Source organism: Pseudophryne corroboree, chromosome 1 (assembly GCF_028390025.1).
Source record: "Pseudophryne corroboree isolate aPseCor3 chromosome 1, aPseCor3.hap2, whole genome shotgun sequence".
Lineage (NCBI taxonomy): Eukaryota > Metazoa > Chordata > Amphibia > Anura > Myobatrachidae > Pseudophryne > Pseudophryne corroboree.
This window is the reverse complement of record NC_086444.1, coordinates 638,448,052-638,472,829: the sequence shown is the minus strand read 5'-3', so window position 1 is coordinate 638,472,829 and position 24,778 is coordinate 638,448,052. Positions and strand designations below refer to the sequence as shown.

Below are 24,778 nucleotides of genomic sequence, written 5' to 3'. Positions count from 1 at the left end.
GGCGGCCACGCAAAAGAGCTTAAAGGCCACTGTCCCCAGGTGAAGACCCCGTGTAATAAAACTTTTTTTTAAAGACAGTGTTGTGTTTTAAAAAATATATTTTCTTTACAGGTGGACTACAGGTGCCAGCGGGCCCTTTATGTCCGGGCATGCTGGCACTTGTGGTACTCTAAGTGCCATCATGCTTGGGCAGGCTTGCTGGGACCTGTAGGCCACCTGTAAAGAACAATATTAGCATACAATGAACCCCGCACCCACCGCCACCAGGGGGCTGGTTGTTGCTCGGTAGGGGACCCCATTTAAATTTTTGGGAGGCCCCACTTTCCAAGGAATTCCAGCCCTGGGCTGACTGGCTTGGCGGGCACTTTAATGGCATGGCAGGGGGACCCCATACTGAGTGTCTCCCCCTCGCTGGTTCTGACTGGTGCTGGTTTTAGTGGTGTGTGGGGGGACTACACATTTTTTTTCCCCTCAATGGGGAGGAGGAAGGGGGGGGGGGTTAGCTGCCAGTGCCTCCCCAGCCACTGACCTCACTGCTCTCTGCTTTCTAACATTAACTATCCGAAGTTATTAGGCTTTGAAATTATTTATTTGAAATCTTTCAATAAAACCAATTTTAGACTAAATATAATTAAAACATGCAAAAGTGCTTTTCAGAGAAACACACAAACACAAAAAAGAGGGGGTTAAGCATTAGCACTGTATATGTCACTGGCATTAAACATGTTGAATAAAAACACTAGTTTAGATGTCTTTTCAGTTCCCAGTCTGTTTCGAAGCTTCGAATGAACTAAACCAAAAGAAGAAAAATTTCTTTTTACACTAGCTGAAGATGATTGAGCAGTCAGAAGTTGTTCAATAATGGGAAATACATTAGGTTTTGAATTGAAGTAAACATGAAGATTAAACCATGAGGTGTTTTTCTGTGTACTTCCTGATGGGGGTTATTCCGACCCGTTCGTGTGCTACGGTTCATCGCTGCGGTGCGAACGGGTCGGAAATGCGCATGCCGGGCAACGACCAGAAGAAAGAAAGAAGAAAGTGATCGCTAGCACGATCGTAAGAAGATTGATAGTGGTGAGGTGTTCCGGGGCGGATGCTCACCATTTTCCGGGCATGGAGATCCGTACGCAGGCGTGTCCAGGCGTTTGGAGGGCGGTTGTCTGACGTCAATTCCAGGACCTTCATCGCTGGATCTATCACACAGGGTAAGTAACTGCAGGGCTAGTCTTGTTCTGCACAAAACTTTTTAGCATAGCAGGGCTGCACAAGCGATCACAGCCTTGCTATGCTAAAATACACTCCCCCATAGGCGGCGTCTAGTTGATCGCACGAGCAGCAAAAAGTTGATACGTGCGATCAACTCGGAATGACCCCCAATGTGTTGGTGTTGTTTATTCTTTAAGACTGTGAGTGTAAACTGTGGTTTTTTTTTTAACTGTCTGATGGGAATGTTGGGGGAGAAGCTTGATGCTAAGCAGATTTATCTGATTCACCTCCCTATATCTTTGTTGTGTGTGTTTGATTTACTGCATTGGTTCAGCTTACTTAGATGTAAGAATGTGGAATAATACCAGGGATTCCCTTACAATAGGCTTTTTTTTAAGAAGTCACGGTGTTGTGCCTGTTGTCACAGCATATAAAAAACCCCCACAGTGGTTTAAAAAAAAAAACATTTGGTTTAAACCAGCCAACCCTGCCAGGAATCCCAATTAGTGCACCACGTCACCCTTGCATGGCTTGCTTCGCTCGACATGCTACGAGCAAGGTGCCTCACTCCGATACCAATGCGCTCCACACAGGTTACTATTCCCAATCGTAGTACACATGGATGGTAAAGTATGAAAAAGTAATGTTGACCTTTTCATGTGTTGACCTGTCCCGTGACCTGTCCCGTGTTGACCTTTTTCCTGTGTTGACCATGTCAATGTTGGCCAATAGTGGTTGACCTAATCCATGTCGACCTACCATCCGGATTTTGGATCTAATGCCGCCTACACACGATGCAATGCAGGCTAACGGTCGATATTGACTATATTGTGGCCGAAGGCATATACCTCTGATGTAGTCAATATTGGCCCTGCCTGAACGCTCTATTTTTCCGTGTGATGCCGACCCTACGAGACCGCACATCGGCATTGCAAGGTGTTTCCATGCGGTGCGATATGCACTGTGTTTTTTACCGATATGGACATGCACCTTGTGTAGGCCCCTTAAGATAGTCTTTGATGTGACCTTTTCACTCTATCCAGTTATGCACATCTGCAAATGTTGGATGCAGATTGATTTTACTGGGACATTTCCAAATACTGTGATATTGGCGTGCACCTATGAATGCGCTAGCAGTACATAAATTTGGAACATTTGCATAAACTGAAGAGCTTTGTGACTTTATATTTTGCACATTCTTAAGTGACCTATTATGTATGTTTATTTCCACTTACTAGACAAGTTTTCCACATCAGTATGATAGCACTGCACTGCGGTGGGCCTTCTTCCATTACTGCCAGATTTTTTTTAAAAACCGGCAGTATCGTTAAATAAACATGCAGCAGCGGCACTTCTTTATAAGCTTATTTTGTCCTTCACCATTGTTCTTTTAGAATATCTGTGAGCCTGTACGTTATAAAAAGACTTCTCGCGGATAATGAAATTCATTTTACCTGTCTTAGATGTCTGTAACACTTTTTTCTTTCTGCTAAGAAAATGTACATTATTCTGTGATTGCTGGGCATTTGTATTGCCAATAGCGTCAATGTAGTATGCTACTGTATGAGAGAAAACAGATGTAAATGTCATTTTTGACACTTGCAATTTGTGAGTGTATATCAAAGAAATGTAAGTAAAAGAATGGCATAAAAAAGCTCTATATAAAAGTGAAATGTGAGGTAGAGTGAAAATTGTTTTAAAGCCATATTCATAAAACAAGAATAATTCTATTTCTTAAATTGTTATTTAGTTATCATTGGTGTAACAATACCAGGGGTACTTCAGGCCAATATGCCATCTGGGAGGGGTCAGGTCAGAATCCCAGCAGTGGGAATACCATAGCTGGAATCCCAGCACTGCTTGGAATAATCCCAACATGGATCGTAATACTAGCGCCAGGATCCTGAACCAAAGACTGCTGGGACCTCAGATTGGTAAACTGCGGGGGGATGTTTAGATCTAGCCTGTGGAGGAAGGGATAGGCTGCGGGGAGGGAGGGGGAGGGTTGGGCACCCCAGGGGAGGGTTAGAGTTAGACACCACCAGGTTTAGGAGGGATAGGTTTAGGCTGCGGGTAGGGGGGGTTAGGGTTAGGCACCACCAGGAGGGGTTAGGGTCAGACTGTGGGGTGGGTTAGGGTCAGGCTGAGAGAAAGGAGGTGTGAGGAGGTTAGGGATTAGGGGTAGTTTACTTACTAAGTAGGAGTCAGGATACTCAGCATTGGGATGCCGCTGTCGGAAATTATGACTGCCCGCATCCCAAGCACCAGGTTCCCGATACCATCCCATCTGAGAGCTAGAGCTATACCTTTTCTAGTCCCTAGAGCTATACCTTTTCTAGTCCCTAGAGCTATACCTTTTCTAGTCCCATTTCATCCAGGTTTCATCCCCTATCATTTTGTTAGTTGGCTGGCTTTTCCCACAGCTCCTTGGATTTCCCTGTGTTCCCTATAATAATTCTTAAAACAGAAGGAAGTGAACGGTGATCACTTCATACACTAACATTTCAAGTTGGGTAATGGGACATATAAGTGAGAAGATGACCTTGTCACACATCAAGACAGAGGTGTATCTACAATGGATGCAGGGTGTGCATTGCACGTAGGGCCCTGGGCTAGAGAGACCCCTGGCACACACCAATTAGTTCACAGTCAATTCTGCTAAGGGTAGATTCCATTTTAATTTGTGCAGTGGGCAAGACCTTCATGATGTAATTCATCACAAATTGTGTCAAGAATCCCCAGCTTCCCAACTAGGGACGTGGGTGAGATGCGGAGGGCTGCACTGCTCTTCCAGGCGTCCATGAGAATTCCAGAGTCTCCTGGATACTGTCTGATGGTGATTAGGCGAGTATGCTGTGTAAATTATTACTATTATACTTATTTCTGTCACATCAGTGCCTGACCCAGTACAGTCTGTAATCTAATTTCCCTACCAAAGACACATAAACATACATGCATATGTACAAACAATACTTTATTACCACCAATGGCACTTTCCCCATGCACTTCAATATAACGTAGTAGTATGATGATGATGATGATGATGATTATTATTATTATTATTATTCTGGATAAATAAGATTGGGAAAGGTCAATTTTTGCAGAAATTCCTCATTATTTCTCCCCAGCACTAATTTATTTTCATAATTAAATAGCCTCAATTGTTTCTTCATTATTAGAACAAAATAAATAGTGAAACACTACATTAATACATTACATTTTAGTCACAATAAATGCAATAGTGACAAGAAGATTTAAACATTGCTTTGTGAATCTCTCAAAATGTGTCTATCTAACGGCATGTGTAAATTGCTACCACCCTTGTACCGTTCTTTAGCTGAGAGAATACACTGGTCCCTGATTCCTGTGGGTGCTTATCTTGGAGGGGGGTTGGGGAAGAGAGAGTGTACAGCAGATGCCTGTTTTGTCATAGACAAAAGACCCACTGCCACCATCTCCACTTTTCAGAACTTTCATCCAACTTGGATCAAAGCTTCACTTTACATATGAAAGGGTTATAGCATTATGCAACTCAAATCAGCCAATCGCCTCCCCACCAGCATTCAAGTCTGCACAACTAAACTCTCACATCTGCTCAGTTGCCTGTCCACTTATTCTGTTCGTTTGCTCTCTCCCCAAAAGGTTGAAAGCCATTTAATGTCTTAATTATAGCTAAATAGACATGCTGAACTTTGTAAAAAAAAAAAAAAAAAAACAGCTTAGTATAAAATAAAACTTTGCAAAATGGATAGCAGTTCCTCATACTTCTTCCCACAATCCTGCCGTGACGCCGCGCTCGTTATAGCTGCTCACGTTTGATGTTTCAGTGCTACAGCACCTGTGCTGTACATCAGTGCTGAGAGCCACAGACAATAGATATGAAAGTCAATAATCTGATTTTGTCATGCTAATATTTCTGATCCGCTGACCATGGAATAACACACCCTGTCCTTGATTTAGCTCCTGTGATACTAATGAAACTGACAGCTGGGCGTGCCCTCCTAGACTTGAGGCCACCTAAAGAGTCTTCATTTAACACCCTTTAATGCTGGCAGGTATGGAGGCCTGTCATGGTTAGGGAATGCCTTTATATGGAATCGTTTCATGGTGGAATCTTATTGTAGGAACAGCAGCTACCACCTCAATAATAACCGCAGTTCAGTTATAAAGGATCAAATAATCATTTTTAAAAATCTGTATTTACATTCATAATATTTATAATTATTTGCAGAATAGAAATTAATGTAAGAAGTCTATCCCACATTCCAAGTAATTGGGTTCGGTTTTACTTGGATTTACTCGGATTTACTCGAATATCCTTATTGGTTCTCGGATGTCACGTGTTTTGATTAGCCAATAAGAAAAATCCGGAAAATCAGATTTTGCGATAATTCTGGCATTAAGAACCAAGTAAATCCAACCCCGCACATCTCTAAAATATAGATGCAAACGCTGGAGTAGGACAATGTTATTCTTTCTGTGATAGATGTAGGAGACTGGATATGGAAAGACTGAGTTCTTCCATAGTTAAAAAAGGCTCGCCACATTAATGCATCAGATTCTGCAAAATGAGATTTAGCTATGAATCAACATAGCCAGAATCAAGCACTTAATTCCCTCAGATGATCTGCCAAAAGTCATCCACGCATTTGTATCATCTCGATTAGACTACTGTAATGCCCTCTACCTTGGTCTCCCAGCAAAAGAATTGCACCGCTTACAGCTGGTGCAAAACACAGCTGCCAGGCTATTAACCAACCAGCCCCGTTCTAGCCACATAACACCCATACTCTACTCCCTTCACTGGCTGCCTATAAGATGGCGAGTCATCTTCAAGATTGGCTTACTGAGTTTCAAAGCACTACACGACCAGGGCCCAAGGTACCTGAAGCAGCTACTGACCCCATAATGCCCCACTCAATTACTGCGATCTGTAGATGAAGGACTTTTAGCAGTACCTAGAATCTCCCGTAATTCATCTGGGGGTCGAGCATTTAGTCATGCGGCTCAGACTCTATGGAACTCACTTCCCCACACAGTGCGAGAGGCTCCAACTATAGAACCCTCCAAAAGTAGACTCAAGACTTTCCTTTTTACTCAAGCATTCCCATAATTGTCCCTTTAGTATCTCCATGCTTCTGTATTTTTGAAAATCTGTTCTGTACTTCATTATTTTCTGTACTATATTACGCTATGTATCTGTTAAGCGCCTTGAGTCCTATTGGAGAAAGAAAGCTATATAATTAAAATTATTATTATTATCTCCTATATATTAGCCCTGTGTGCCTGGCCCTCTAACGCTGGGTGGAGTCACAGACCTGACCGGCCTTAGCAGCTCCTGCCCTGTCCCAGCACACCAGTTAGCAGTAGCTACAACAGGAGCACCATCCCCAGCCAAAAGTGCACGGACACCCCACAGTGCCAGGTAAGCATGGTCCCCTCCCTTGGCACCTACAACCCACTGACACCCAGACCACACACCCCAAAAATCCCCCTCCACCAGCTCCCACATGCAGCCACTGATGGCCCAGACACCCCCCACCCCGACGTCCGCATAATGGACCAGCACTCACTGCCCATCCTAACCCCACTGCACCGATTCCACCCCCCCCCCCCTCCACATCCATCCATGGCAGGGACACGCACCACGGCCGCTCAGCCAGCCGCACCCCACACCACCCCTCCCGTCATCTGCACAAAACCAACTAACGCACCCATCTTCCCCACCACGGCGGGACAGACTGCCGCAGGCCACACTGCCGTAAACCCCCCCCCCCACACACCATCTATTGCCTTGCAGGCGCGTTGTGGACACACAGTGTCACGGCAACAGCCCGTCCACACCACGGGCCGCACAGACCGCTCCCGGCCTCCCCACTACCCCAGCACAAACGAGAGCCCTGTCGCCCGCACACAGACAGGTGCAAGTGACGGTGATGTGGAACTGCACAGGGTCCCGGCGTTATGGAGAAAGGGGCTGCCGGTACAGTGTCGTGTCGGCCGGGGTCGGGTGTCTCTTACACCCGACCCCGGCCGACACTGTACCGGCGGCCCCCTCTCCATAACGCCGGGACCCTGTGCAGTTCCACATCACCGTCACCCGCACCTGTCTGTGTGCGGGCGACAGGGCTCTCGCCACGCCTGCCCCCAGCGGCACATTAACAAAACACGCTCCCCTCCCAGCACCATCCACCATCCACCCCCACCCCCACCCAGCCAACAACTCATCAGGCACATCAATAATATATGTGGGATAAGAGGCAGCAGCAGCGCACCCCCCCCCCCCCCCCCACACACACACACACACATTTCCCCACCTTGGGATGAGTGGCCTGTGAGCGGCGTTGTGTGCAAAAGGGAAGGCATGGTCAATAGGGAGATGGCTGTTGGGGGGGGGGATTGGGGGGAGAGGAGGATGGCTGATATTGTGGGGGAAGGGGGGGAGGGAGATGTCTGATATTGTGGGGGGGGATGTCTGATATTGAGGGGGGAGGGGATGGCTGATATTGTTGGGGGGGGGGGGGGCATCTATTACTGTGTGCCTGATTAGTTGTTGGCTGGGTGGGGGTGCGGGTGGATGGTGCTGGGAGGGGAATGTTTTTTTTTAATGTGCTGCTGGGGGCACGAGTGCCAACAGCGCTGTCACCGGCACACAGACAGGTGACGGTGCTGTGGAACTGCACTGGTTCCCGCCGTTGTGGTGCCGGGGGCTGCCGGGACAGTGTCGGCTGGGGTAGGGTGTAAGAGACAGTTTGTGCTGGGGTAGTGGGGAGGCCGGGAGCGGTCTGTGCGGCCGTGGTGTGGACGGGCTGTTGCCGTGACTGTGTCTCCACGGTGCACCTGCAAGGCAACAGATGGTGGGGGGGTTCGTGGAGGTGTGGGCTGCGGCAGTCTGTCCCGCCGTGGTGGGGAAGGTGGGTGTGCTAGGTGGTGGTGGGTTTGTGCCGATGACCGGAGGAGTGGTGTGGGGTGCGGCTGGCTGGCCGGACGGACGTGGTGCGTGTCCCTGCCACGGGTGGATGTGGGAGGTGTTGCTGGGCTTGTGGGCCGGATGGGTTCCGTGCTATGGGGTTAGGGTGGCCAGCGTCTGCTGGTCAGTTATGCAGGCGTCGGGGTGGGGGGTGTCTGGCCCCTCAGTGGCTGCATGTGGGAGTTGGTGGAGGCGGGGTTTGAGCTTCTCTCCCCCCCCCCCACAAACAAAATACCTCTAACTTCACCTAATGGCCACACCTTCCATGTACACACCCCCTACCCCCCAAAAAATACAACCCCACCACCCTCCACCCATCCATCACATATCAACACACTGCACCCATGCACACCTCCGGCTCCATCCCCCTACCACACACAACCACAACTCCATCACACACTGCACGTCCTGTCACCAATACATATAGAGGCAGCCACCCACCCCCACGCTATTCCGCAAGCACCATACATCACTACCCATCACTACACAACACTTTTTATTAACCCACACACACAACCACGTACCCCTCTAAAATAACACTCCAACACTCACATTTCCTTCCACACTCTCCACAATCATGCACAACACCACACTACCGCTATTACACACCCACCTCCCTCTCTATACAGCCCATGGATTCTGTCAACCTATCACCACAGCAATTAGCCCACAAGATTACGGGGGCATAGCCCCTTACGACGGTGTGAAGAGCGCCCGTAGGGCGCGATGAATCACCTAGTTATATTATTATTATGGGGGACAGAGTTTGTACAGAATTGTTAAATGGTCCTTATATTTTCTGATGTGGCAGATATTGGGCGACGGGCATTATTTTTAAGGGAACACATTAGCACATAAACAACATAATTCAAGCATTTAATTGTAATACTGCTCCAAACAGCTATATTTAAAGGTGTACCACAACTTGGGAATATATTTCCCTAATGGTCCATCACCTTAGGTGATATGGCATGCCACCTTTTTTCCTGTGGTCTGCCTATACTGTATCACACAGTCAGCAAGTTAATATAACTAGGGATGTATGGGATCCCGGCGGTCAGATCACCGGCGTCAGAATCCTGACAGTTGTCAGAATGCAGACGCCAAAAACCGGAACGTAAATATGCCAGGAGGGTTAGGGTTAGGTTGCAGGGGGAAGGTTAGGCTGCGGGGGGTGGGTGGGTAAGGGTTAGGCTGCGAGAGGGAGGGTTAGGGTTACGCTGCAGGGGGAAGGTTAGGGTTAGGCTACAGGGGGAAGGTTAGGCTGTGGGGGGAGGGTGGGTAAGGGTTAGGCTGTGAGATGGAGGGTTAGGCTGCAGGGGGGAGGTTAGGCTGCGGGGGGAGGGTGGGTAAGGGTTAGGCTGTGAGATGGAGGGTTAGGCTGCAGGGGGGAGGTTAGGCTGCGGGGGGGAGGGTGGGTAAGGGTTAGGCTGTGAGAGGGAGGGTTAGGCTGCAGGGGGAAGGTTAGGCTGTGGGGGGAGGGTGGGTAAGGGTTAGGCTGCTTGAGGGAGGGTTAGAGTTAGGCTGCAGGGGGAAGGTTAGGCTGCGGGGTGAGGGTGGGTAAGGGTTAGGCTGCGGGAGGGAGGGTTAGGTTTAGGATTAGAGTTTCTTTGCTCCAGTGCCCCTGTTGGAATTCTAAGCTGTATCATCCCTAGTAATACAGTATCTAGGGAGGGTTATTGTAATTTCTTTAATTAGATCTGAATAGAGACAATGGTGGTCATTCCGAGTTGTTCGCTCGCAAGCTGTGTTTAGTAGCTTTGCACACGCTAAGCCGCCGCCTACTGGGAGTGAATCTTAGCATAGTAAAATTGCGAACGAAAGATTCGCAATATTGCGATTACACAAGTCTTAGCAGTTTCAGAGTAGCTCCAGACTTACTCGGCATCTGCGATCAGTTCAGTGCTTGTCGTTCCTGGTTTGACGTCATAAACACACCTAGCGTTCGCCCAGACACTCCTCCGTTACTCCAGCCACTCCCGCGTTTTTCCCAGAAACGGTAGCGTTTTTTCACACACACCCATAAAACGGTCAGTTTCCGCCCAGAAACACCCACTTCCTGTCAATCACATTACGATCGCCTGAACGATGAAAAAGCCGTGAGTAAAATTCCTAACTTCATAGCAAATTTACTTGGCGCAGTCGCAGTGCGAACATTGCGCATGCGCACTAAGCGGAAAATCGCAGCGATGCAAAGAAATTTACCGAGCGAACAACTCGGAATGACCCCCAATAATTCCCTCTCTGACTGTATAAAGTAGATGTACTATCATTTGTGGACAGCAGAGGGCTTCATTGTTTCCTCAGTGCACAGCAATATTGTCTGGCAGTTCTAGGACACAGGTATAGACATTACACAGCATATGTTTCAAATACATGTACTGTAAATATATTCGGCGGGATGTAATGCTGTCCGAGTTTGCCGTAGGTGCGGAATGCCGGCCAAATGCTGACTTTTTTTAAAGCAACATAAATTACAAGGTTTTGCCTTGTAAATTGACTGCTGCTTTAAAAAAGTTGGATACCATTACATCCCGCCGATTGTGTCACATTTGTGTAGTATCCTTGAACAGACTGTTTAAGACATTTAAATAGATTATATCTATTTCTATACCTCTGTGAATTTATTTGTAGGTACAGTGAGTGACACAAACTGTAAGAATCGCTAAAAGAAATTGCATATACTAGTAGTCTAGTTTAATATGTCATTTCTGCACAGTGCAGAACCAGATTTGGCTTTAATTTGTGCAACTATGGTGCACAGCTTTGCCAAGCAAAATAGCCTCATCTGCAGAACAGCAGGCATTTACACAAGCTGAGGGGTGACTTGACTGTAGTGAGGCGTTTCCTTGTAGAGGAGGCCTCTTTTATGGGAGTTTGTGGGGCAAATTTCTAGGGTCACCACCTGTCTAGTTGTTGGGATCGTCCTGGGATTTAATCGGGGGTCATTCCGACCCGATCGCATGCTGCGCTTCCTCGCAGTTGTGCGATCGGGTCGAAACTGCGCATGCGCGGCACCGCATTGCACAGGTGTGGCATTGCCCGTCAATGGCCGTCGCCAGGCAGTGACGGCCGTCGCCAGGCAGCGACGCCACTAGCGAGGAAAGCGGTCGCAGCGGCGGAAGGAAGGAGGAAGGCGGAACCGGGCGGCAACTCACCGTTTTCGGGGAGTGGTGAGTCCAACGCAGGCGTGTCCAGGCGTTTGGAGGGCGGATGTCAGACGTCAATTCCGGGACCTGCATCGCTTGATCGATCGCACAGGGTAAGTAACTCTTACCCTGGTCTTTTGTTACAGGAAACTTTTTTTTGCATAGCAGGGCTACACAAGCGTTCGCTTGTGGCATCTAGTTGATCGCACGGATATCAAAAAATTGCTACGTGCGATCAACTCGGAATGACCCCCATTGTCCCGAATCCTGGGCCAAGAGAATATTGTCCAGCTCCCGCTAGCCACCACTGTGGTCTGTGGCTGCTCTGCCTGAGAGAGTGAGAGCCCTCTCTACCTGGCCCAGATCCGCAGCCCCAGGCCGCTCCTTGGCACAGGCGCACAGAGGCCGGCGCCATCTTGGATTCCGGCTGGCATTAGTGTGGCGTGTTCTCCTCAAGTCTCCACCGTAAGCAGAGGCAGACAGAGGACTAATGGTTGCCGCTGCAATGCGTGCACTGCTGACACCCATGTCGTGTGACCCACCGCTGCTGCCTGCCCACTTTGCTGACTGATTGAGTCACTGCCTGGGAGTTGACTGGAAAGTGGGACGGGTTGGGAGTTGGGTTCACTTGCGCCATGGCCGCAGTGTGACCACCTGGCGGAGAATGAGGAGAGGTCTGTGGATACCAGGCTAGGCCACCAGGCGGAGGCTTTGTGATGGCTGTGTGTTTGTGCTTGCGCTTGGACACACAAGAACAATGTAATATAAAGCTTCACATACACAGCTGCTAGGTTGTACAAACATATACAGCAGAGAGTAGGCTGTTGTGTGCATCCTTCTTCTATGTGGATGCAGCAAAGCTGTGTACTGGTCTCCAGCTCCAGAGTATTGAGCTGGCTGCCCCTGGTTCTGTCTTTATACCTCCAGAGTAGTGACCTCACTTCCCCTTATTATTGTTTAATTAGGGTTAACTTTATTCTACCTAATCTTTGAATAATTTGTTCATGGGACATAAATCCACTGTTATAAGTTGTTCTAGATCATAATTGTGTCTTTAGAATGTAATAGGCTAAAGTGTAAAGTTTGTTATTCCTAATTTAAAGTTAATCATTCAATCAGACCTAGAAATTGCAGTTGGAAGCGGCGGGAGCAAGAGACCTTCCTTCACATTTGCGTTCCACCTGCCTGTTCATTTGATCTGGACTTCCGGTCTGCGTGGAATCCTGATCTATGTGGAAGTTCGTTGTCTAATCCAGTGAGGATCCTTCCCTGAGCTCACACCCTAACACGGTGGAGGAAGGCTAGCATAACACACTCTCCTGCATTGGTTATGGCTTATATGATTTAATTGATGGATGTAAAACAGGATTTAGTTATGTGCCCGCCAATCACAATAATGACGCCTGCATCCCGCCTCCCCAAAATCCCAAAAGTCGCCATGCCGACTAACAAGGACTATTCCCACTCGTGGGTGTCCATGACACCCATAGAGTGGGAATAGATCCTGTGGCAAGGGGCTTCGTTGCGCTCGCCCCTCCCCCCCCCTTCACCGGCATTCTAAACCCTGGGATCCCATCGTCAGAATGGTGACCGGCGGGATCCGAAACGCCAGTCACCCATACCCAACCCATGTAAAACTACTATTTTAAATCATAGTTAATTGATTTAAATTGAAAATAAATATCTGGTATCTCTTACTGATTAGCCATTTGGCTCTGTTTTTTTGGGTGTTCTTTTTGGTGAAAGGGTATCTCTTTCAAGATTACCTTCCAGATCAATATTGGACTATAAGAAGAACTATGTATATATAAGGAATTCCTTATTTCTCAAGAAAATCCATTATATGGATGGTCGTTCAATTGTGGATTGTTGAAAATAGGATATAGCCCAATTTCATAATTTGCTAGCACACTGTGGAATTGTACTATGTATATGCATTTTATTGGTTCCTACTAACAGAGGTTCCTCCACAGGTTGCTGCTAATAGATAAACGAGCACTGGATAAGGGTATTTCTTGTTGTTTTATATATATATATATATATATATATATATATCCCAGATGGGACTGGCACTCTCCTGTCAGGCGTCAGGGACCTCGGTGCCTTCTGTGAAGTAGATGCAGGATTCCAGAAAGAAACAGCGGCACTCGAGGATTTGGTAAACAATACAAAGTGTATTCAAAAAAAGATTACAAGAAGCCGACGTTTCGGGGCTCACATGCCCCTTGACAAGTGAGCCCCGAAACGTCGGCTTCTTGTAATCTTTTTTTGAATACACTTTGTATTGTTTACCAAATCCTCGAGTGCCGCTGTTTCTTTCTGGAATCCTATATATATATATATATATATATATATATATATATATATACTGTATATTATTATTTTCTTAAATTAATCCTGGAGACATAATGTATTAAATCAGATCGATCCAAAATCCTTGTTGCTGGCAGCCATGTTCTCCATTACCTGTTTTCCACACCCTCATAGTTAATGCTAATGCAGGACATTCTCTCTTTAACAGCGCATACCCAAACTGTCTTTATTTCTCCAACTATGCACATTCAAAAAATAATATCGATCCAGAAGCAAATCCATAATATTGTTTGTATTAAATACAAAGATGCCGATCATGTATTGATCCAAAAGATCGATACAAGACTGTTGATTGGCCATTCTTAGTTTATCTCTACTTCGTGCTTGGACTCATTATTATAGTCAAATAAATTCAAAAGGACAATAATTTCAATCTGGAGACTGCATATCTGTTACACAAAATAAATAATGTAAACAAAACAAGACATCTATAATCATACCTATTTAGGGCCTTAACGTAACTCAGCTGCAGATACTTCCTCTTTGCACGCATGTATCCTTGCTGTCAGCCTGCTGCCCCAGCTCATTAACGCCTACCGAGTCACAAGGAGAGGTGCAACTGAAATGCATATGTCTCTGTGTCACGCGTAGTTGTATACGCTTGGCTCAGGCGCATGTGTGGTGTGAAATAACGCAAAAGGTGCTCTGCAAACAGGCCTATGTTCATCTGTGCATCAGCCCCATAGTGCATTAATCAGAGGTGCATGTAGCTAAGCTCTTGTTAGTGTCTGTTAGAAGAAATTACTATAGTCACCTGTTCTGTACATGTCACCTAAACAGTGCAGAATACTTTTTAAATGGTGCCCACTTTTATGTAAACGTTTTACCCCTTGATGTGCCCATACATGTTATGATTCATCCAGCCGAATAATTCATTTTACTGCCCATATACACTGTAATTTTGAAGCCACCAGTCTGCAAATGGCCTGATATTACAGTGTGCAGGGTCCAAAATGACTAAGTATGGAAAAAAATGCCAATAACCCTATCATCCGAATCAACTAACAGGCACCAATAGACTTGGAGGTGATATACACTGTAGGTTCTCGACCCAAGGGGCAGATTTTATCTAATTTGGTCACTGATGTGTGGTTATACTCGGTACTATTATTCTAGAAAAATAGGTTTAGGAACTATTGATCTGGGGTTGGAGCTATTACAAAATGTGATAGATAGATAGATAGATAGATAGATAGATAGATAGATAGATAGATAGATAGATCAAAATGGACTTTAAAATAAAACTTATATTATGGAAAATACAGTTTGGCCCAGGACAGGTTCAGGAACCCAGTTCCTAATTAGGTCATATTTAATGTGAGGTTCAGGAACTGAGTTCCTGCTGGTTCCTGCTGAAAAATAGCTCTGGTTTACTGAATAATAATTTTCACTTTCAGGAATGATTGTCAAATGTGAGTATAAAGGAAGTCAGTTTGTCTTCCCTTTCTTGGCCCGTGTGAATTTTTTAAGCACTATAAATTTACATCAAAACCCACATGGTATACCAGAGTAGACTGTGACATGTTTGGAAAAGTGTTCTAATAACGGTACAATGTCAGGTTAATGCAGGCAGCGTTCGGTAGTATAATCCTTTACTGCATGGAAGTAACCCTGATAAATAATACCTGCACCAGCCGACAGCAGACAGCTGCTTGAAAAACTTAAGGTATAAATGACAAATGCCTCTAGTAAATGGTTTGGACTTTTTCTCTGGAGTCTAATGTTTTCACATATCAGACAGGGGAAAAAATGAGTGTAAGGCACACGCTACAGACAAGCACCAGCAAGCTCAGGACAACATTCCTTGGGAGCACTGAACATGAAGAATTATCAGTGACAGCCTTTGAAAATGGCAATAATGTATAAACAGAGAAGGGAAATAAAGTGCTACAGCCATCCTGTGTATGACATCAGGGGCCATACATCACTGTGTCACCTATATTCTCTGCAAGAAACCACTTGTTGTTTTAAGTATAGTGACAATGCTGATAGTACCCTGATTAATCAGACGCACAGAACAACATTCTCTCTAGGCACATGTCAGCATCCAATTATAAATGCAATCATGACAGGGATTTACTAAACAGTGAGCTTCATGTCCTGCTCCCGTGCTTTTATGTGTTGTCTCCACAGAAGCGCTGAAAGACATAAACTGCTCTATTTATTATCTGAAGGTTCTAGGAGTTCTGGGAAATGGGCTGAAAGAATTCCTGAAGACATTCACCTGCAGGATTATTGGCCAGGATTATCAAAATTGAAATTATCATTTCATAATCACAAATGCAAAATACAAAAATTCTGTGTAAACATTAATTAAATTTGTTCTACTGGTACTGTAACTGTACAGAAAAGACAGCGAGACACATAGCAATCAATCAGTAGCGTTATATAGCATACATATCCTGAAGCTGACAAGAGGGGAGACTTATAACTGCTATATAGTGATGGATTGCAACAGAAAATGCTCTGGAACAGAATAGGAAGTGATATCATTAAGTTATTAGCTAGATTGATTGATTGATTGATTGATTGATTGATTGATTGATTACAATCCTGATTAAAACTCAGAACACAGTCCAATTGCTAACTTTTTTGTTTTGCTAACAAATCTGAAAAAAACCCTTAAGGAGGGTACACATGGAGAGATCCGTGCTTTAATTCTAAGCAATCTGACTAGATTGCTTAGAAAGTAAGCACACATTGCTCCGTGTGTATAGCCCATAGCGATAGCGATGTACGGCCCCGTGCGTCGCTATTGCTGACTCTAGTTTGGCAGCATGCATGCCAAATCTAGTCACATTGCGCTGTGTGCTGAGCGTCCAGAAATGAGTGCTGAACGTTCTGCGCTAGATCACTCAGCACACATATCTGGGAGAAATCTCCCCGTGTGCACCCCCCTTTAGTCTCTATCTAGATTGTATTTACTGCTGTCTGATCCCAGGTTACTTGTCAAGAAACTATTTTTCTATATGGAGTTTCGAGTAAATACCAGTTGCTTATCATGAGTGATGAAGCTCCTCGGATCATCCTATCCCTCTTTACCTTCCCATGTGTGCCCTTTTTCTCCTCCTATTCCTTTTCTTCCTTTTTCTAATTATCTTTATTTTCCTCTATTGATTCTTTTGTTTGTAAGAACAGTGATATATTATAATGTCTGCTAATGTTTAATTGCTGCTTCTATTCCTGGGCACGGACATACCCTATGTTGATCTTTTACTTTTTTGTTGTGTTTTTGTCTAAAAATGTAAAAATGTCTTTGAAATAAAGAATTTCTAAAAATAAATAAATAAATACCCAAATACTCTTTTATTGGTATACTACTTAATTTTGTTGGAAATACCCTTTATAAAGCCTTGTTGGCAGGCCCCCTGGAAGCCCTAAACAGCCATTTGGGTTGCCTTGTGGTAAATCCGCTACTGGGTATAAGTAACAACTAGACTGAGTCATGATTATTTGTTAGTGTATGCTTTTATGTAAAGCATGTATTTAAAGTGATTTTAGACAATGTGTATCAGATCGCACACTTGATTTCTGCAGAGTAGTTTAACATTATCTAAAATTCCTGAGACTATAGTCATTAAACAAAAGGCAATAATATAGATTTGAGATACTGTAAGTTTACTTGACCAGGTTTAAACAAACAAACAAACAAACAAACAAACAAAATATTACTATGTGGAGATTTGGCTCCTGGGATGGGTCCAGTTTTGTGACTCAATATCCCCGTAATCGATGGTAACATTTTCTGCTATTGATGCAGCTTTGTTGCTACAACTGTAGAAACTGTACAAGTCCCTACAGTGTATGTGTTTTCTACCTACTCAGTCATATACCTCCATCCTAGCTTATTGTTATTCCACCAACAGATCTCCTCCTCTACGAGGACTCCTGTCTGTGTCATTGAAAGGCTCCTTACTGAGTCAAATATTTTCACAGCTGTCACTATTCACAAGATTCCTTCTGGTGATTTTGGTTGACTGCTAACTTTCTGGGGTAGAAGGTGAGAAGGCTGATTACTGCCCATTCTTTTACAGATAAAGAAACAACACTACAGAGATAATGTAATCTTCTGGGCAAACTGACACACTTTTTGTTCTGTACATTAGTGATGAGTATGTTCAACAAAACACTGAACGCTGGAGGGAGTAGCTGGGAAAGGATAAAGCTGGTCAGTCATGGGGCATCTTGATCATTCAATTTGGTAATTTTATTATTAATTGCTAGATATGCAACAGAGGAACAGTAGCTGAAATGCAGATGGGAAATTTGACCCGATTATGTTAGGTGAAAAATTGTCATCCAAATAGAATATGTACCTTAACTAACTTACCTGTGAGAAGTTCAATCCATTAAGCGGATGGCATTGCTCTTCTACTTTTTCAACTGCCCCAGTTCTCTTTTTAAGACGCTCTGCTTCCTGAGCAAGATATAAATCCAGAACGGGGACCCCCCTAGACTTGATATCAACCTCAGTCAGGGAATTCACCATCAGCATCACCCAAACAGGTCTCTTTCTTTCCCAGTTGCCAGCAATTGCATTGAATAAGTAGTCTGCATAAAGTCCTTTTCCTCTTTGATCTGGTGTCATCCATGAGGGCATCATGAGTTTAACATATTCCAAATGGCGCTTAAGTCTGCGGTAAATATCTCTAGGAAGAACACTTTGCAGATTCTCACCCTGAGGCAGCATCTGGCAGCTGGTCAGAGCCGAGATTGTGTAAGGGTCTGTCAAATCCAACTCAAAGTATACAATATTACTCTGCTGGAAAGCTTTCTTAGAATTTTCAGGGATAAAATCCCACACCCTTGTGTATGGGACATGAATGGTGCCAAAGAAGTATGAAGGAGGATCTCGTTTGATAGTCCAGAGAAAGGAGTTCAAATGGCTTTGCTGAAAAAAAAAAAACATAACATAAAAAATAATCTTATTAACTGTTTTTTTTTTTCACATCATCATAATCACAGCAAGAGGGCAGCCATTTTTGTAGCCATGGTATCACAAGCAAAACCAAGCATCCCGTCACATTGTTAATTATCTTAACAGAATGACTGAAAACCCAATATCATTAGTACAATGATTAGAAAAATAATTTAAAAAATATTTCCATGATTATCATGTGCGTATTTTAAGAGAACGCCAAATTCCTGATTGTATTCATAATTGTCTGAAATGTTCTGCCTTTTAAAGTCTTTGAACTTCAATTTAATATATTCCAAAAACAAATCTGACAACTCACAATGCAGTGGTAGGGGTCAGGTGAAAGTTCAGCGTTCAAAGAAGGCACAAGGAGCTCTATGGATCAGCTTTAAATATGCATTTAAATGTATAGGGATGGAGACGAGATTGAACAATACAGGTTGAGTATCCCTTATCCAAAATGCTTGGGACCAGAGGAATTTTGGATATCGGATTTTTCCGTATTTTGGAATAATTGCATACCATAATGAGATATTATGGTGACGGGACCTAAATCTAAGCACAGAATGCATTTATGTTACATATACACCTTATACACCCAGCCTGAAGGTAATTTTAGCCAATATTTTTTATAACTTTGTGCATTAAACAAAGTGTGTCTACATTCACACAATTCATTTATGTTTCATATACACCTTATGCACACAGCCTGAAGATCATTTAATACAATATTTTTAATAACTTTGTGTACTAAACAAAGTTTGTGTACATTGAGCCATCAAAAAACAAAGGTTTCACTATCTCAGTCTCACTCAAAAAAGTCCGTACTTCGGAATATTCCGTATTTCGGAATATTTCGATATGGGATACTCAACCTGTATATCATTTGCTTGTGCACCCAGGAACATATTATATTCCGAGCTGTGTTTTGCACTTTTTTTTTAAGGTGCAATAAAACTTTTTATAAATTATATTTATGCTTAACAATAGATTTAAGGAAGGATTATTTAACAATGGTACTAAAAAGTGAACTTGATAGGAATGATGTTGAACAGAATAGCATTTTTCACTGCTTTCCTACACAATGGGAGTCTCTTTAGAATATGTACAGTATGAAGGCATTAATTTCCGGACTAAACAATTTACGGGGAATAGTCGGCCTCATTTACACGCTGGAATAATGTACCTGCACAGTGCATGCCATATTCCACACATGATCCTATTTAAATAAATTATGATTTTTAGAAATGCCCCAAGAAAATAACTTGGTGCCAACTTTACGGGATTGCAGTATTTACTTAAAAATTTACATAGCAGAAAAAGTAAATCTCTCACTTAAAAGTCCTCCCTAGCATAACATAAGATCCCTCCCTGGCAGCCTGGATGAGCTCCTGCTTAATTATCATCTTTTATGCCCTCCTGGTCTGTCCGGACCCGCTCCTTCACATCATTCCCACTCACTAAACCTCCGCCTGCCACCCTGCTATTGTGTGACCAGAGCTGCGGAATCGGGGAGCTCCGTGGAAGCTCCCGCGGATTGCGGCCTGGTCGCCACACTGAAGCCGGGGCCTCGATTTTGGAGCTGAACCGCCGGCCACCCGGACCTTCGGCCCATCTTTATATCCCGCTGTGCACCGGACCGGCTTACTAGACCCGCCGCAGCGCCTCGCTGCTGACCGCCGTGCCTTCTCCCTGTGGCTGAAGCGGAGGTCCGGGCGCCGGGCCGCCGCGCTGCGGAGGAGACCGTGACGGCGGCTGCCGCATCTCCCCTCCGCTCCCTGCTACACAAGCCTACCTGGACGGCGGCTCTTGACCCCGCGGCCTCCGCTGCTGAGGCGAATCCTCCCAGCTCGCCTGTTCCTGGACTTAATGACCGCATAGCCGCGGAGGGGAGCAGCTGTACTGGGGGAGGGAAGGGCCCAGCTGTTGCTGGCTACACAAACAAGCCTCACTGCACGCAGCCTGCTCTCATAGGCGGCCCACGAACCTTCTCACATCTTGGACCAGGCTCTGCTAATGCTGTGAGGGGCGTCTGATTGGCTTCCCCGCCACTGAACTTGGCGAGCATCTCCTGCCGCCCCTGTGGTGTGGCCGCACACGTGGGACAGCCTCACCGAGTCACCGGCGATTTACTCTCCACTCGCATCCTGGCTGGATGTGCCTCGCTGGCCGCGACAGCAACCTAATCGACACCTTCCCGGCTGCAGCCCAGCTCCGCTTCTTATCTCTCCTCACTGGACCTACACTTACCTCTAAAGGCCCACCTGACCCCCGGCAGGGGACACCTCCTCTCATTTTATTTTGTTTCGGTTTATTTTATGCCTCTTCTACTAGGTCGCTACCATGACTCAGATGAGGCCTGACAGTGAATAACCACCCAGCATGTGAGACCCGTTACATCCTTTACTATCTGGAACCTCAGTGTTTCTAACCTCCGCCTCCCCTCCTGGGCGACCCTGCATGGAAAAATTCCTGATACCTCTGCCCGTGATGTCCACAGGCACTGCTCAGCAATCTCGAGAGGATACTCCCGGTGGCGACTCATCTGACTCTGATCACTCGACTACGTGCTCACTCTCCCAAAGCGCTCGTAAATCTAGACCGCCTGCTAAACAACCTAAAATGAAGCACAAAGACCTGCTGGTGGTACTGGGACCTCTTCTTGACGAAAAGTTGGCGGGCATTAAAGAGGCTATAGAGTCGTCATTGACCTTGCTTTCTCAACATTCCACCCGCCTTGACGAAGCAAAACAAAGGATATCTGCTCTAGAAGATTACCTGGGAGAGGCTCAATGCTTCTTACGCGCCAAACAATTGGAGGTCGCAGACCTCTCAGAGAAACTCGATGACCTGGAAAATCGCAGTAGGCTTAACAACTTACGGGTCATCGGCATCCCAGAATCAATAAAAGGCTATAAGCTCTTAGATCTCCTCTCATCGGGTATCCCGGAGCAGCTGTCTATGAATCTAAAAGGTGTCCCCCTTGTCATCGAGAGAGCCCACAGGCTGGGACCGGAACGGAAAAGTCCCTCCGGCCGCCCACGCCCGGTTATAATGAAAATCCTGAACTATGCAGACAAAACAAGGCTTCTCAACCATTACCGCAAAACTGCCAGCCTGTCGATCAATGGAGAGCGTCTCCTCATCTTCCAGGACTTCTCAGCTCTAGTAGCGGCGAAACGCAAGGACTTTGCCCCCATCTGCAAGAACCTCTTTGACACAAAGGTCAAATTCTCCCTGCTATATCCAGCACGTCTTAGCGTCTTTGAGGATGGTTGGCCGAGATTCTTTGAAGATCCAGACGAGGCCAGGCGGCATTTCGCCCTTCCTACCACTTGATCATTATATGACTCTACTTAATGGTTGCTTAACACTTCCCGAATCTCTACTCGGGTCTCACATGCAGGCTGTATGAAGTGTGACTACTTCGCACTCATGCCTACCACATGTTGTTCTCGCTGTTTGAAAATGTTTTCGTCGTTGTTTATATGTTCTGTTTGTAGTGTCTGCCTGGGCCGGGACCCCTTCCCCCCACTGGGGGACTCCCCCCCCCCCCGCTCGCTGGGACGAGATGGGACCCTGCTTTATCTCCTACGCTCCTTACATGATTTTCTTCCCAATAGGGGTGGGATAGTATGTCATACGACTCCCGCCACAACCCCCTGTAGATGATGATCCAGCTGCTACATTGCTCCGCTTTGTATCCTGGAACGTAGAGGGCCTTAACCATCTAGTCAAAAGGAAAAAGGTGCTGTCTCACCTGAAACGTATGTCTCCTCACATTACATTTTAGCAAGAGACGTATTGGTTGGATGACCCTAGACACACCCTACATGCCCCGTGGATTGGGGACTGTATATCGTCACCTTATCATTCTAAATCTAGAGGGGTGGCAATTCTACTCCACGCCAACTTGCAATATTCAATCCTTAGGACACAGCATGACCCAGAGGGTAGATTTTTGCTAGTAGATGTATGAATTCATAATTCTATCTACACCCTCCTTAACCTCTATGCACCCAATACCTCACCTGATTCTTTCTTTGCAGATCTCTTATCGACCCTTATCTCCTGGGGTGGTCAGACTCTGATAGTTGGTGGGGACTTCAACCTGGTCGTCGACCCATCCATGGACAGATCCAGGGTAAGTGCAGCCACTACTACACCTCTCACTCACCTACTCTCCTCCTTCTGCACCCAACTGAATCTTGGCGATTACTTCACCCCACCCAGAAAGACTTTTCCTTCTATTCCCATCCCCATGCTTCTCACTCTAGGCTTGACTATATCTTTACTACCGCTGACTTCCTTCCCAAAGTTACCTACACATCCATTGACAATATCATTATCTCCGACCATGCCCCTATATCTCTCCATGTCCAATTGAACTTATCCCCTCGTACTGCTCCGAGATGGTGGTTTCCGGCCTACCTACGCCACTCCACTGACTTTTTGCTCCATCTCAAACAGTCCTGGCTTAATTATTCTTTAGACAATGAGGACCAAACCTCAGACTCGCTAATCTACTGGGGGGCAGCTAAGGCCTTCCTTAGAGGACACATTATGTCCTACACTCATGCTTAACGGAAAAAAATGTCTTCCCAATTACAAACCTTAAGCTCCACTCTTACCTCTACATACCGTAACTACACCCAACATGACACCCCTGCCCACAGAGAAGCCTATCTCTCGGCCAAGCTCATCTATGATACGTTCCTCACGGAACGGGCCCAACTCTCTTACGACTACCAGTGGAATAGACTCCACAGATGGGGCAACAAGACGGGCAAACTACTAGCGAACTTAATCAAGGGACCAAAATCCTGTACTTGGGTTAATGCGATCACTAGCTCCGGCACATTAAGCACCAACCCTAACCTTATCTGCACCGAATTTAGGAATTTTTACCAGTCCCTGTATGCCAAAGGCCCCGACGACCCCGACGCTAACTACTCTTTCCTTAACTCAGGAGGAGAGGGACTCCTTAGATAGCCCGATCACAGTTGAGGAGGTTATTGAAGTTATCAAAACCCTACCGAACAACAAAAGCCCTGGCCCTGATGGTTTCGGTGCGGAGTGTTACAAGATGTTACGAGATGAGATAGCCCCCACTCTCACTTCTCTCTATAATTATATTCTCCCCTCCAAACAAACCCCCATTAGATTCAATGAGGCCACTATAACTGTTATACCGAAACCAGGCAAGGACCCCTCTTTGCCGGGGTCCTACAGGCCGATATCTCTCCTCAATCATGACTTTAAAATTCTCACGAAATTGATGGCCAATAGACTCTGTGTCTTTCCCGCATTATATCGCCTGTGCAGATAGCCTTCCTCAAACATAGACAGTCAGTACAGGGCATCAGGATCGCACTGGCAGCCATCACTCACTCTCGTACTAATAATATTACGGATAACATCCTAATTAACCTTGATGCGGAAAAGGCCTTCGACAAGATTGCCTGGCCCCATCTTGCTAGGGTCTTACTCTACCAACAGTTTGGCGAGACCTTTCGAGGCCTGGTTGAATCCCTTTATACCAGCCCATCTGCGCAGGTGATGGTTAATAACATTCCTTCCCCTCCTTTTCTCCTCGAGAGAGGGACTAGACAGGGGTGCCCCCTTTCTCCCCTTGTTTTTAATATTGCTTTAGAGCCCTTCATACGGTATATCCTTAATATATGCACCTTTCGAGGTATTAGAATTGGCAATAGGGAGATTAAGCTCATGGCGTTTGCGGACGACATCCTTCTTTTCACCTCCAACCCGCGACAATCTGTCCTGGCGTTACGGGACGCCATTGACCACTTTTCCTCCTTTGCCGGTTTCTCCATCAAATACGACAAATCAGAAGCACCAGCCATATTTCCCCAGATAACCGTGGGGTGGGATCCTCCTTTCCCGTTTCGCTGGGCCCCCACTCATATCACATATCTTGGAGTCCTTCTCCCTTCCGACCCCACTCGTTTGTACTCTGACAATGTCCACCCCATTCTTACTAAAATTCAGACGGAACTGACACTGTGGCAAACTCTACCCCTTAATCTTTTAGGACGCTGTAACCTAGTGAAGATGGCTAGTTTGCCCAAATTGCTCTACGTGCTGCAGATGATACCCATCATGCTTTCAAAGTCTGATGTCTCTCTCCTCAAATCCTCG

General features: G+C 45.6%; 1 protein-coding gene across 1 annotated transcript in view; it reads right to left on the bottom strand.

Annotated features, from left to right (window-relative positions):
• The window catches only part of TRABD2A (TraB domain containing 2A), a 186,612-nt gene that overhangs the window by 103,090 nt on the left and 58,744 nt on the right, over window positions 1–24,778 (bottom strand). Inside the window, exon 2 of the mRNA XM_063925336.1 lies at window positions 18,032–18,592. Within this exon, the coding sequence (XP_063781406.1) occupies window positions 18,032–18,592 (561 nt within the window). The remainder of the gene's footprint in view (window positions 1–18,031; window positions 18,593–24,778) is intronic.